The sequence below is a fragment of the Numida meleagris genome, chromosome 1 (genome assembly GCF_002078875.1).
Source record: "Numida meleagris isolate 19003 breed g44 Domestic line chromosome 1, NumMel1.0, whole genome shotgun sequence".
Taxonomy (NCBI): Eukaryota; Metazoa; Chordata; class Aves; order Galliformes; family Numididae; genus Numida; species Numida meleagris.
The window spans coordinates 104,357,237-104,368,184 of record NC_034409.1 but is presented as its reverse complement, the minus strand read 5'-3'; the positions used below and the strand labels follow the sequence as shown (position 1 = coordinate 104,368,184).

The window sequence follows — 10,948 nt, the reverse complement described above, 5'->3', positions numbered from 1 at the left end:
AGGCTGTGAAGATCCACCTTGGGGATCAAAAGCCACCTGGATGTGGCCCTGGGTGCCCTGCCTGGGTGTCCCTGCTAGAGCAGGATTTGGGTCAGGTGGACCCAGAGGGCCCTGCCAGCCTCATTTATCCCGTGATCCTGTGCTTCTGTTCTCTACTCAAAGCACATTGCTGTCAATAAATCATAACTGATTATTCCTAAGCTAATGTAACAAACCTCAGAGTAATCATTTAGTGTAATAGAAAATATTTTAACCACCCAGAACATTTCTCATCTATATTGCAGACAGAAATATTTAGTCCAGATTTTTTTTATTTTTTTTTTGGTACTATATGTCTTTCTGTAAGAGGTTATTGATTTGAAACTGAAGATCAAAACTTGAGCCAATGGAGAGCAGATATGGAATTTATTGGAAAACACTGAAAAAGTAGATAAAGGCTGAAGGGTCAGGAGAGACGATCCCCCGCTCCATTTGCCCAAGAAGGGAGCTCTGCTTTCCTGAGATGAGCACCACAGGTCTGACACAGATGAGTGGGTCCCCCTCTCCTTTCTCCTTTCTTGTCCTTCTCTCTTTTTTTTCTCCCTGTTTTTTTTTGTGTACCTAATAAGAACAAAATGTTACAATGTGTTGTTTATCATTCTGATTCAGAGCAGGAAAATATTTTAAAATCTCAAAAAGTTTTGCAAGACAGGAATACCATTTCCCAGACAGGTTTAGCAATGTCTTCCAGGACTTCCAAAGAGCTGTTAAGCAAGAGTGCCCCTCAGCCTAATCTATTTTGGCTATCTCCAGTTAAATGAGTCTTTTCAATGTATTATATCATGACTTCATTAAAACCCACAAAACTGTTTCCCCAGGAAATAACTTCGAGCCAACTGGATTCTAACTACCTGCAGTATCTCATGACCCCTTAATAATAAAAATAATGGTTGAAATAAGTCTGTGCATTGTGTTGCTCACTTTCCCTTGCTCTGTAGCCCAACCTGTCATGGGGGCAATTGGGAAAAATCTGTTAAGGCTTCACTAATTTCTTTCCTCATTTCCTTTAGCAATCCTGGTAGCTGCCCAGGACACTTAGTCTTCCTTAAGAGCATTCATTTTTTGGCACAAGACTTTTCATTTGTATCTGTTCATAATCTATCTCCCCCTGTCATATCCGGAAATACGATCCCTTTGTTAAACAGTTAATTTGCTTCTCTTTGCAGAGGGGAGAGAGGGAGAGAGAGGCTGGAGAGCTGCCTAACAAACCTGCAAGATCTCCCTTCCTTCTCCCTTTCTCTGAATATTTCTTACTTTTTATCTTTTTCTATCACATAAAGCATTTCAACATTTCTATACACGCTGACAATATGCAGATCATACCACCCTTAGGAACGTGTTCCTGGACTGGATCCTTGGCTGGGGAAAGCTGACACGTCCCTGCCACAGGCAGCAGAGCAGTCCAGCTCTACACCAGCTGCACTCTGAACTATATGCTGCAGTTGGCCCTCACCTGTTCAGTTTTGATGAAATTTTGGATCTGCTTCTTCACAATTTGTTTCTTCCTTGCATGGCTCTAAATGGGACAAAGCCCACTTACACTAATTTGTGTTACACAACTGAAATGAAAGTGTTTGAGAATTCAAATAAAGGGTTACATTTTGCTTTGGTTTTAATGGTGAGCAAAGACAAAATGCTCTCTTATTAAAAAAAAAACGTATAGAAAGCTACCATGGTAATAAGGTCATACTCACCATAGCAGTCTGTTGCTGATGTTTATTTGCAACAGAAGACCAATAAGTAAGATTGTGACCTTCCTTGCTGATCACTGGTAATGTTTATCAGCTGATAGCAGAGCTGCTGTAAAGAGATTGGGAAATGCCCTGCAGTTCAGAGGTAAAAATGACACAACACCACACTCCTGGCAAACAAAAAGGCAATAAATTCCTCCCACCTCCCTTAAGCCATCAAGTGCCTTTTTCCGGTAGAGTTCTTCAGGTTTTTGGTTTGGCTTTCTTTAGAAAATGGAGGTTCCCGTGCTAAAGTGGCTATCTAGTGAGGAGAGGAAAGGCAATGCATGAGAATGCAGAAGTCATTGCTTTCCTGGTCCAGCTGTGGTTTGTTTCGTGTTTGCATCAACACAGTAATGCCAGATTTGTTGTGATAGTTCAAGGTGAGGATTTGCCCTGAAAATTTATTTTAAACATTTTGGAATGCGCCCAGCTCTAGTTACAGGAGCTGGAAGATGAAGGTCATTAAAAACAGTAAAATGCTGAATATCTGAATGCTTTTGATATGTTTATGGTGTATTTGAGATTTAAAAAAAAAATTTGCATTGAATATGCAAGGCCTTGAACCTGAAAAAAGGACTAATCTAGTGAAGCTTTCAGTCTAAAATACAGAAGTAAAGTGCTTAGAGAAAATGATCTCCCTCGTGCCTGATTGGGAAGACAAAAGGTACATTACATGATGCATTTTCTCTGAGCAGCAGATGAGCCATTGTGCAGCTGTATTCTTCAGTCACATTTCCACTCACTCAAGCTTTGAAATCTCCCCTGTTTAGGATGGGGCATCCCAGGTACTGTGAAAGGGGGATTTCAGTTTCCACATCACTCAAGTACATCTGACAACCTCAGATAAATGCTACTGTTGAGCATAATTAATTTCAGTGAAGTAATAGGCTAAAGCTTAAGAACATGCCTAACAGTTCAGGATCAAAAGCGAGAGACAGGAAACATTTCCGAACAAAACAGAAATGTTTTTTATTGAGCCTTGTCCTCTTGTCCTTCATTAAGAGCAGCTATTTCCATTTCAATCCTGGGGTGTGAGAGCACTGTAGCAGGACTTCAGCCACTCTTGTCTGACCCCGTTTCACAGCATCTGTGTTTTGCATGGGGTGTTGGGGCATAGACTAACCTGGTGAGAATTTTGCCAGGAGCACTACATATACTTCAGGCTTTCCAGTGGGATGATTGTTTTCTTTCCTTTTTTTTTTTTTAAATAAGTAATATGGGAAACAGATATCTACGTGCCCTTATGAGACAAAACAGGAGAAAATTAAAGAAATTATTTGCATGGTTAGTTTTGCAGGTTTAGATATTTTATCTCTGTATAAAACAAATGAGTGGCAAGATGAACCATGATCTATTCCTCTTATCTGTCACAATGCAAATTTGAGAAGGAACAGAACATCCAGTGTAGGATTACAATTATCTGTTATTGAGAGATGAAAAAATAATTATATTGCAAAACTTGTATCACGTGTTTCAGAATCAACATGCAAGTTTTTCATAGAGTTCAATATACTTGGCTATCATATCAATGTAACATCTAAATGCAATATTCTCTGATTTCTAAATAGCACAAGACTTATAAAATCTCACCCTCACTGTGTATTCAGTTTCCCATGTTCAGTCTAATAAGTGTGAGTATGCATTTTCTTTAGCACATTTCTAATATAGTGTAATTATGCTATTTTTTACAAAGGACAAATGTTACCTTTAAAACAAAATGGGTCTAAATATCTCACACCAACTAAAATCAGTAGGATTAATTTTCCACTGAATTCAGTGGGACAGTCCTCAGTAAATGCTATGATAACTTTTAAAAAGTGATGTCAGATTTCTCTGCTCACGGAAATGCTAAATTCACAACAGCATTTCAAGCCAGATCGAGGCCTGAGCCTGTTTCCATTGATATCAGTAGTGATGCTCATACAGATCTGTTCATACTGGTCAGTAGGTTTCGGAACCAGCCTTTCCTCAGCTTTAAACATCTTAGGGTGTCTCCCACTTCACGTGACAGTACTTCAGTCCTGATTTGTATCAGAGCCACAGGAAAGGAATTACCACCAAAGCAACCTTAAGCCTGGTGTTGCCATCTTTCAGATCCCTGATCTTAACCTAACAGTTGTTCTTGGGCTTGAGAGAGAAACATGATGAACTGTTTTCTACAGGAGATGAGATTTTTGGCTCTGTCTGCCATGGTGGTACGCAAGAAAGAGATCTAAGGATCTATTGGATTTCTCTGAAATCTCAGTAATCCAACCTCACCACTTAGCTTGGGTATCTCCACTGGCTAAAGTTGGATCCTTGAAAAGCATGTTAGACTAGACAGCTTGTATTTCAGTGTCAAAAGACATAGAGGAATGTAAAACTCACACCTCCCTTTACAGTGTGGTGTGGCTACCTGCAACAAAAGATTCTTCTGATGCTTTGGCACTGCATCGGGATAAGTACACAGATGTGACCTGTGTATGTAGAAAGAATGTATATATAAAGAAAAAATGGCATCTAAGATGGAGTACACTGATATCTTAAGCTCAAGGAGGGAAGGTTTAAATTGGATGTCAGGGGGAAGTTCTTCACAGAGAGAGTGGTGAGGTGCTGGAACAGGCTGCCCACAAAGACTGTGAGTGCTCCATCCCTGGAAGTGTTCAAGACCAGGTTGGTCTGAAACAACAACTCCTGGGCCTGGTCTGCCCAGGGGCCTGTGCAAAGTGGTCTAGTACCAGATCTGGAGGTTGCTGGCCCAGCCTGTGAAGTAACTCATAAAAACCACATTTTTGATCTACCCTAAAGGCTGACATTTTCACCTGTCACACTTAAAAATAAGCAACTAAGACACATGTCTTTTGATTTATTTACCCAAAATAATAGCAGAAAATTCAGTATCTCTCTGCAGGAGGAATATGTCATAGCATTTAGCCAGGTCCTTCTCTGCAGAGCTCCTCTCCTGCAGGCCAGCCCCTAACGGTTAGAGGCGTGTCCATCACTTGCAGCACAGCCGGCACTGTGGCTGCCCACTGCCCCGTGCCATCATGGCGGCAGCACTGCCCTGCCCAGTGGCCTGGCCCGGCGCCACAGCACTAACCGAACGTCGGTGCGCTATGAACCTGTGTGATGTTGGCCCATGACATCAGAGGCAGATGATGGTGGTGTGGCAGTAGGATTGAACCTTCCCACCAATATCCCGTTACGTGTAGTGACGAGTTGGTCAGAGGTGCCTTTAGACACAGCATAACCACAGCAGGAGTCTTGGTGTCCTGTAGAAATGCCCACGCCTGAGCAGCCACAAGCTGTGCTGTGGGACGTTTGCTCCCCTTGCAGACCAGAGCACGGTGTAACTGGTATGGAGAAGAGACGGTCTACAGCAGCTATGAAAACGAAGACTTGGTAAAAAAACCACTCTTTTCACTTCTTAGCCAGGATTCTGGCATTTAAAATTTTTAATAAATAATACAAATGTTTTAGCTCAGCTTTCCTTTTCATTCTTCTACCGGCTCCAGTCTCAAAGGCAAAACGCTCTTATTCTTCTCCTCCATGTGTCACTAGAAAAAGGAGAGTCTCGAGTTATGACTGAGTAATTTTTGCCTCAAACAGACTTTGAGAGGGCCAGAACCACGTTGAGGGGCACTGGGGATACAGGGGTGCCCAAGTAATGCTCCTTCAGCAAGTCCTTCAAGTCCCAGAGAGACACTGTCAAAGTGGGCAAGGGAGAAAAAAAACAAGCGAGAGCTCTTCCGCCCAGCTCCGGGACAGACACACCTGCCAGACGCTGGCCCCACCACTCACATTTCCCACAGAGGCACTGAAAGATGCAGCGGCTCCACAGCAGGTGGACCTAGCCTGCTGCTAGCCGCTGCCTGCCAGCACCCAAGGTCCCCACCAGCTGAAGACATGTGGCTGAGGGAGACCCGTATGCCTCCAGGGAAGCGAGCCTCATGGCACAGCCCAAAACTCCCCTGCAGACGGCCCTGGCTCTAGGCACTCACCGTCAGGATCTCCAGCAGCTTGGCCTTCAAGGTGGGGTTGAAGCGGCCGCAGTCACCCGCAGCTTGGAAGGCAGAGATGACGTCATTGATGCTCTGCACCAGTGCGAGCTTGTTCTGCAAGTCCTGAGGCCCAAGAGAGAACATTCTTTGAACTGAGGGAACACGTGGGGACAACACTAAGGGAAGGGCTTGGATCTTCATCTGGCCACAAACCCCGAGGGGCCTTTGGAAAAAGAAGGCCCATCTCAGCATCCCCCCAGGTGGAGGGGCTGCAGCTGGGTGCTCAGCCACCCTGGCACACCCTAAGCTCTCACCCGGCAGCTGCAGCTGTAGAGCAGCAGGATGTTGCCCACAATATCTCCTTCCAGGCGGGCGAGCAGTTGTTCCTTGGACGCGCACAGTGCCAAGCTGCCGTGGGCGAGCATGAGAGCTCTGCGGGTGGCTTGAGCTCTTGGGCTGTTCAGCTCTGCCTGTGGGGGGAGAAATGCCTTGAGACGCTCGCTCAGCGGCCCCCAGCACCCCATGATGCACCTGGGCTCCCAAGGCAGGAGCTGCCGTGAAAATAAGGCAGAAGAAAGCCACAATAGAAACCCGTAACGCTTCACCTTCTTGCGTGAGGAAATCCTCGCACGCCGGCCTTTGCACAGCCTGGACGCAAAGATGGTGAGCGTGTCCAAGGCTGGGTGGAAGTTGGTCTCAGCAGCATGGCTGAGAAGAGAGATCATCCCCTGCACAAAAGAACAAGGGGCCGTTAGTGCGGCCAGCCACAGTGGCCAGGCCAGGCCAGGCCGCCTGACGGAAATGGCAGCAGGAGATCGAAAGGGCCTGGAGCAGGGCCAGGAGAAGCCCTCTGCCCCAGGGACAGAGCGGGGACGCACGCAGAAGCTGGAGGAGACCTCACCTGGCTCTCAGATGGCTCCTCCGCATTTGCGTCCTCCAGGTGTTGCAGCAGCTTCTCTTGGATGTGGAGGACTTCCTTACATGCTCCCAGGGCTGTACCAAGAGCCTTGTACAGGAAAGGCTGCATGGGAAGGGAAGAGAAGGGAAGAGAAGGGAAGGGAAGGGAAGGAAAAACCTGAGATGTGGCAGCAGCCTGACCTGCTGGGAGAGGGCCAGGTGGGAAGGACCCACGCTCCCTGGGAGTTGCTGAGAGCAGCTGCAGGGCCGAGCTTTCGCCAGCCCGCGGGCAGTTTGCAGGGAAAGGCACTCGGGGGGGCATGGGCTGGGGAAGCAGTGTGAGAAGCCCACGTGGGCAGAGCACCCCCCTCAGCCCCAGCCCCAGCTGGGCACCCACAGCTGCACCGCTGGGTAGAGCCGGGGGGAACCCACCTTTTCTCCGGAGCTGCTGAAAGAGCTGCCCAGCCACCGGCTCAGCTCGCAGCTCAGGCCCTTGGTCCAGGCCTCGTCCGCCATGGTATCCAGTGACGCCCTCAGGAACTGTTGGACAACAGGAGAAGCCAATGTTCCCTTGCCCTGTGCCTCTTCCCACATTCCCAAGTCGCTGCAGCCTCCTGGGGAGAGCTGCCTGGAAGAACAGTCCCTCTCCCAGCTCCCCCCAACATTCCTTCCATGAAAGCCACCTGCCGCTCTTCTCCTAAGACCCCCCTTGGGCTTGGGACAAAGAGGAAGAGGCAGTGCCTCAAAGGCATGTGGCCGCTCCGCAGCCACATTAGAGGCTGTTCTTGTCCTGCAGTGGCTCATATGGGAGCGGGGCTCCTTGAGGCAGGCAAGCACTTCTCTGTACCACGCCTCCCGGCAATGCTGTACCTTTATCAGACGCTGCTCCCATTCTGCAGAGCCCGGGAAGCTCTCATCTTTCCCTGCACAGCAAGAGGAAGCAAAAGATCCTTGGTTGGGATCAAGCCACAGAGGAAGAGCTGCTGCAAACCTGGCTTGGCCTGGGAACTCAACACTGCCAAGCTGGGACCTGCACCCCCCTCCGCAATGACCTGTCCCTCCCAACAACCACTGTCCCAGCAGGAACACAGAACTGCTCCAAGTTTCCTGTGTGAGGGGACGTGAAGGGCTCATTCGTGCCCCGGAATGGACAGATCCCCGGGGGGAAAGGTCCCCAAGCCTCAGTGCTGTCTCTCCGGAATGGGAACGGCAGCAGAGCAAGCACTGGGCTGCAGGCAACGCTTCTCCTCTGCCACGCTGCAGAGCTGCTTTTTCACAGCCCCCTTCCCTGCCTCCGCCTCTCCCTCCCTGCCAGTACTTTACCATTGAGGCACTGCAGCAGCCGGGGGATCTCAGCAGCCCACATGGCCCCCACAGCTCTGTGGATCTTGCTGTGGAGGTTTTGCATGAGCAGCAAGGCAGCGGCTTGGAGTTCGCTGCCTGCCAAAGGGCTCCCTGCCACCACCTGAGCGAGAGCAAGGAGAAGCAGGGTCACTTCTGCAGCAAGAGCAGCGGCTTCTCCCAGGGGGGAAGCAGCTTGGCACCGCCCTGGCGGGCAAGGAGCAGCCAACAGCTTTGCCCATGGCACTGCAAGCCGGGGAAGAGAATGGCATCCCTGGCTGTGAGGCGGGCGCCGGCACGCTCGGCCATGCTGCTTCCTCCTCGGGGCTCGTGGCACTGGCCTCTGGAGCATCTACTCACCAACAGGCGTGCCAGCAGTTTCTGGGGCGTCAGCAGTGGGCCTGTGGGGAGAAAGAAGTGCTGAGTGAGACGCCAAGACACGCCGCGCCCTGCCACGCACACCTCCGCTGTCCTTTCTGGATGCTAACACAGAGGTCAACAGAGCTCAGTGGGGGAGTTTCTGCTCCTACCTTGAAAGACGGAGCTGAGGAAATGGGGATCCAGTTCTTCTATCTCACGGTCCTTCAGGTCCCCTCTCTCTGCCAGGGCTTGCACGCAGCGGGAGACTGGGATCAGCATGCCCGTGTACTGGGCCGGCACCACATAAAGCAGCAGCCGCGGCCACAGGAGCTGTAAGGAACGAGGCAGTTGAGCATGTCAGCATTCCTGCCTCAGCTCAGAGATGAAGAGGACTCTGTGAGTTTCCCTGAGTCTTGTGTGCTTCCGAGCACGCTGGAGGAAAGACCTGGGGTGCTGGAAGGGGACGAGTGACACGTGGTGCGGAAGCAAGGAACGGCAGATGTGCAGAGTGTGACTTACTTTGGTCATCCCTCTCACAGAGGCATCCAGTGACCCCAGGACGTCCCTGCACAGCTCTTGGAGAGCTCCTTCTTCCTGGGCTTCCTGGGCAGAAAGCTCTCCGTCCGCCTGCACAACAATGTTGGGGAAACGCCGGTTACTCTCAGTTCTCAGGAGCCTCTCCGGAGGCTCAGGTGTGGCCCCACCGGTGCTTCTGTGCCGGCCTCTGAGCAGCACGGGTCTCCCAAAGGAAGCTGCTGCCCACTGTCCTTACCATTCTTCCCGCGCTGCGGCTGAACTCCCTGAAGATGTGCCCCACCACATCCCAGGCTGAGCAGCTCCGGGCATCAGCACTGAGCAGGTCCTTGATGAAATGCAGGATGGCCCTCCTCACCTGACAGGAGTCAATTGTGGTTTTGATTCTTTTTTTGCCCTTTGGGCATGTGCAGAGACAACAAGAGCAGAGGAGAAGCCTGGACTTCTGAGGCGTGTGTCACGCCTTAGCACCAGGCTGTGTGCTTTCCATGCACAGCACAGGGACCTGCCCGCTCCACTCTGCCTGCTCTCCCCAGCAGGGAGAATGTGGGCAATGCGCCAGCACTTCCGCGGGCAGCCCGGCCCTGCCCGTTTTGGCAGCAGCATCACCACCCCGACAGCGCTTTCCCTTCCCAAACCAGCTCACCCGGGTCCTGGGGTCCCCGCACAGGCACTGCACGGCCTCCACGACCTGGGGCAGCTTCTCTGTCATCACCAGCTCTGCAAGAGATGCACAGAAGCATGCGTGGAGGCACAACCCAGATGGCAAAAGGGATCCCTGGACGTCGCGACCCGTGGTACTGACCGTGCGAGCGAGCCAGAGCACCAAGCAGACCCAGGGCTGCCACGCATCTGGCCTCCCTCTCATCGCCCAGCTGCGACTGCAGAAACAGGACCATTTCCTCTGGGCAGATGCGGGCTGCGGGGAAGAAATCCCGCGCTGTGTGAGCAAGCAACTCGTGCCCATTCCTGAGGTGTGGGAGAGAGGTTTTGGCCAGGGCACTTCCAAGCATTGCCAAATCTCCTCTCCTTACCCTGCAGCAGGATGCAGTGGGTCATCTTTGTGCTATCAGCCTCGCTGTGCTGTTTGGTGTCATCAGAGAGCTGTGGGAACAAGATCCATTTGAGAAAATCACATGGGCATTGAGGACGGAAAAGAAGGAGCTATGTCTGAGCGGCCGTTAGAGGCTTGGAGCTCCGCAGTCCTCCTGAGACTTAGCCAAGAGGGAAACTGCTGTGGGCACAAGGATAGGCTCCCCTTACCTGGTAGAACATGGCACTGGTGGTGGCCAGAAACGTGTCCTTGGGGACGATAGACTGAACTACCTCCAAGATATCGAGGCTCTGCAAGAGACCGGGGGAGGAAGAGAGGGCTGAAGCCACATCTAGCCACTTGGGAGTGGAGAAACCGTTTCCCAACGGTTTGTCTGCTGGGAGAAGCTCCCGCACAGGCCTTCTTGTTTGTCACCACCTGCCAGCAGCACCAAGAGAGTCTCTCTGCTCTGACCCGAGCCCCGTTTGGGCATCGTTTGCTGGCATTTCCCACCCAGCAGCCTTCTTCTCCCCCATCAGGTGCAACCGGACATGGTCCTCCTGGTTGTTAGCACAGAGCTCCTCGGACACTCAGAGCCGCACAGTGGTGGTGGTGAAGCCTCCCATCCCCAGGAGATGGGCCCCAGTGACTCTTGGCTCCCTCCTGGCCCTGTCTGGGTCGCTCTTTCCTTGACTGAAGAGCGCAGGAAGCCTCAGACCTCCCTTGGACACCTGTTCCTTCTTTCTCCAAGGGCTCCCCACCTCCTCCCTGCAACCCACTGACCCCTCGGGCACTCGCCCCGGGGCACTCAGCCCCGCGTCCACGCTGAGCCCTGCTCAACATCTCACCTTGGTCACCCTGGAGGAGTCCTGGACCTCCTGACACTGGTGCACAAGCCAGAGGAGCTGCTCCCAGATGTGCTCTTGGCGCAGCTCCTCTTGCAGGAGGAGATCCATCATGGCAGTCACAGCCCCAAGGACGGCCTGTTTGTCCTGGAGAGGGACGGCAGAGGCCCAGCATCAAAGACTGAA

At 51.1% G+C, this 10,948-nt stretch overlaps 2 protein-coding genes across 2 annotated transcripts in view; both read right to left on the bottom strand.

The window, feature by feature from the left end:
* Positions 5,322 to 10,948, bottom strand: part of LOC110402719 (maestro heat-like repeat-containing protein family member 2B) — a 10,891-nt gene continuing 5,264 nt past the window's right edge. Inside the window, exons 14-23 of the mRNA XM_021405115.1 lie at positions 8,521 to 8,680; positions 8,351 to 8,391; positions 7,973 to 8,114; positions 7,520 to 7,572; positions 7,082 to 7,189; positions 6,654 to 6,773; positions 6,358 to 6,480; positions 6,067 to 6,222; positions 5,753 to 5,875; positions 5,322 to 5,436 (exon numbers count right to left, since the gene is read on the bottom strand). Of these exons, the coding sequence (XP_021260790.1) occupies positions 5,353 to 5,436; positions 5,753 to 5,875; positions 6,067 to 6,222; positions 6,358 to 6,480; positions 6,654 to 6,773; positions 7,082 to 7,189; positions 7,520 to 7,572; positions 7,973 to 8,114; positions 8,351 to 8,391; positions 8,521 to 8,680 (1,110 nt within the window). The 3' untranslated portion in view covers positions 5,322 to 5,352. The remainder of the gene's footprint in view (positions 5,437 to 5,752; positions 5,876 to 6,066; positions 6,223 to 6,357; positions 6,481 to 6,653; positions 6,774 to 7,081; positions 7,190 to 7,519; positions 7,573 to 7,972; positions 8,115 to 8,350; positions 8,392 to 8,520; positions 8,681 to 10,948) is intronic.
* On the bottom strand, positions 8,999 to 10,903 carry LOC110402714 (maestro heat-like repeat-containing protein family member 2A). Its single transcript, XM_021405103.1, has 6 exons — positions 10,766 to 10,903; positions 10,148 to 10,228; positions 9,919 to 9,988; positions 9,690 to 9,803; positions 9,531 to 9,604; positions 8,999 to 9,242 (listed from the first exon to the last, which is right to left on the bottom strand). The coding sequence occupies exons 1-6, from the start codon at positions 10,874 to 10,876 to the stop codon at positions 9,039 to 9,041; spliced, it is 654 nt and encodes a 217-aa protein (XP_021260778.1). The 5' UTR covers positions 10,877 to 10,903; the 3' UTR covers positions 8,999 to 9,038.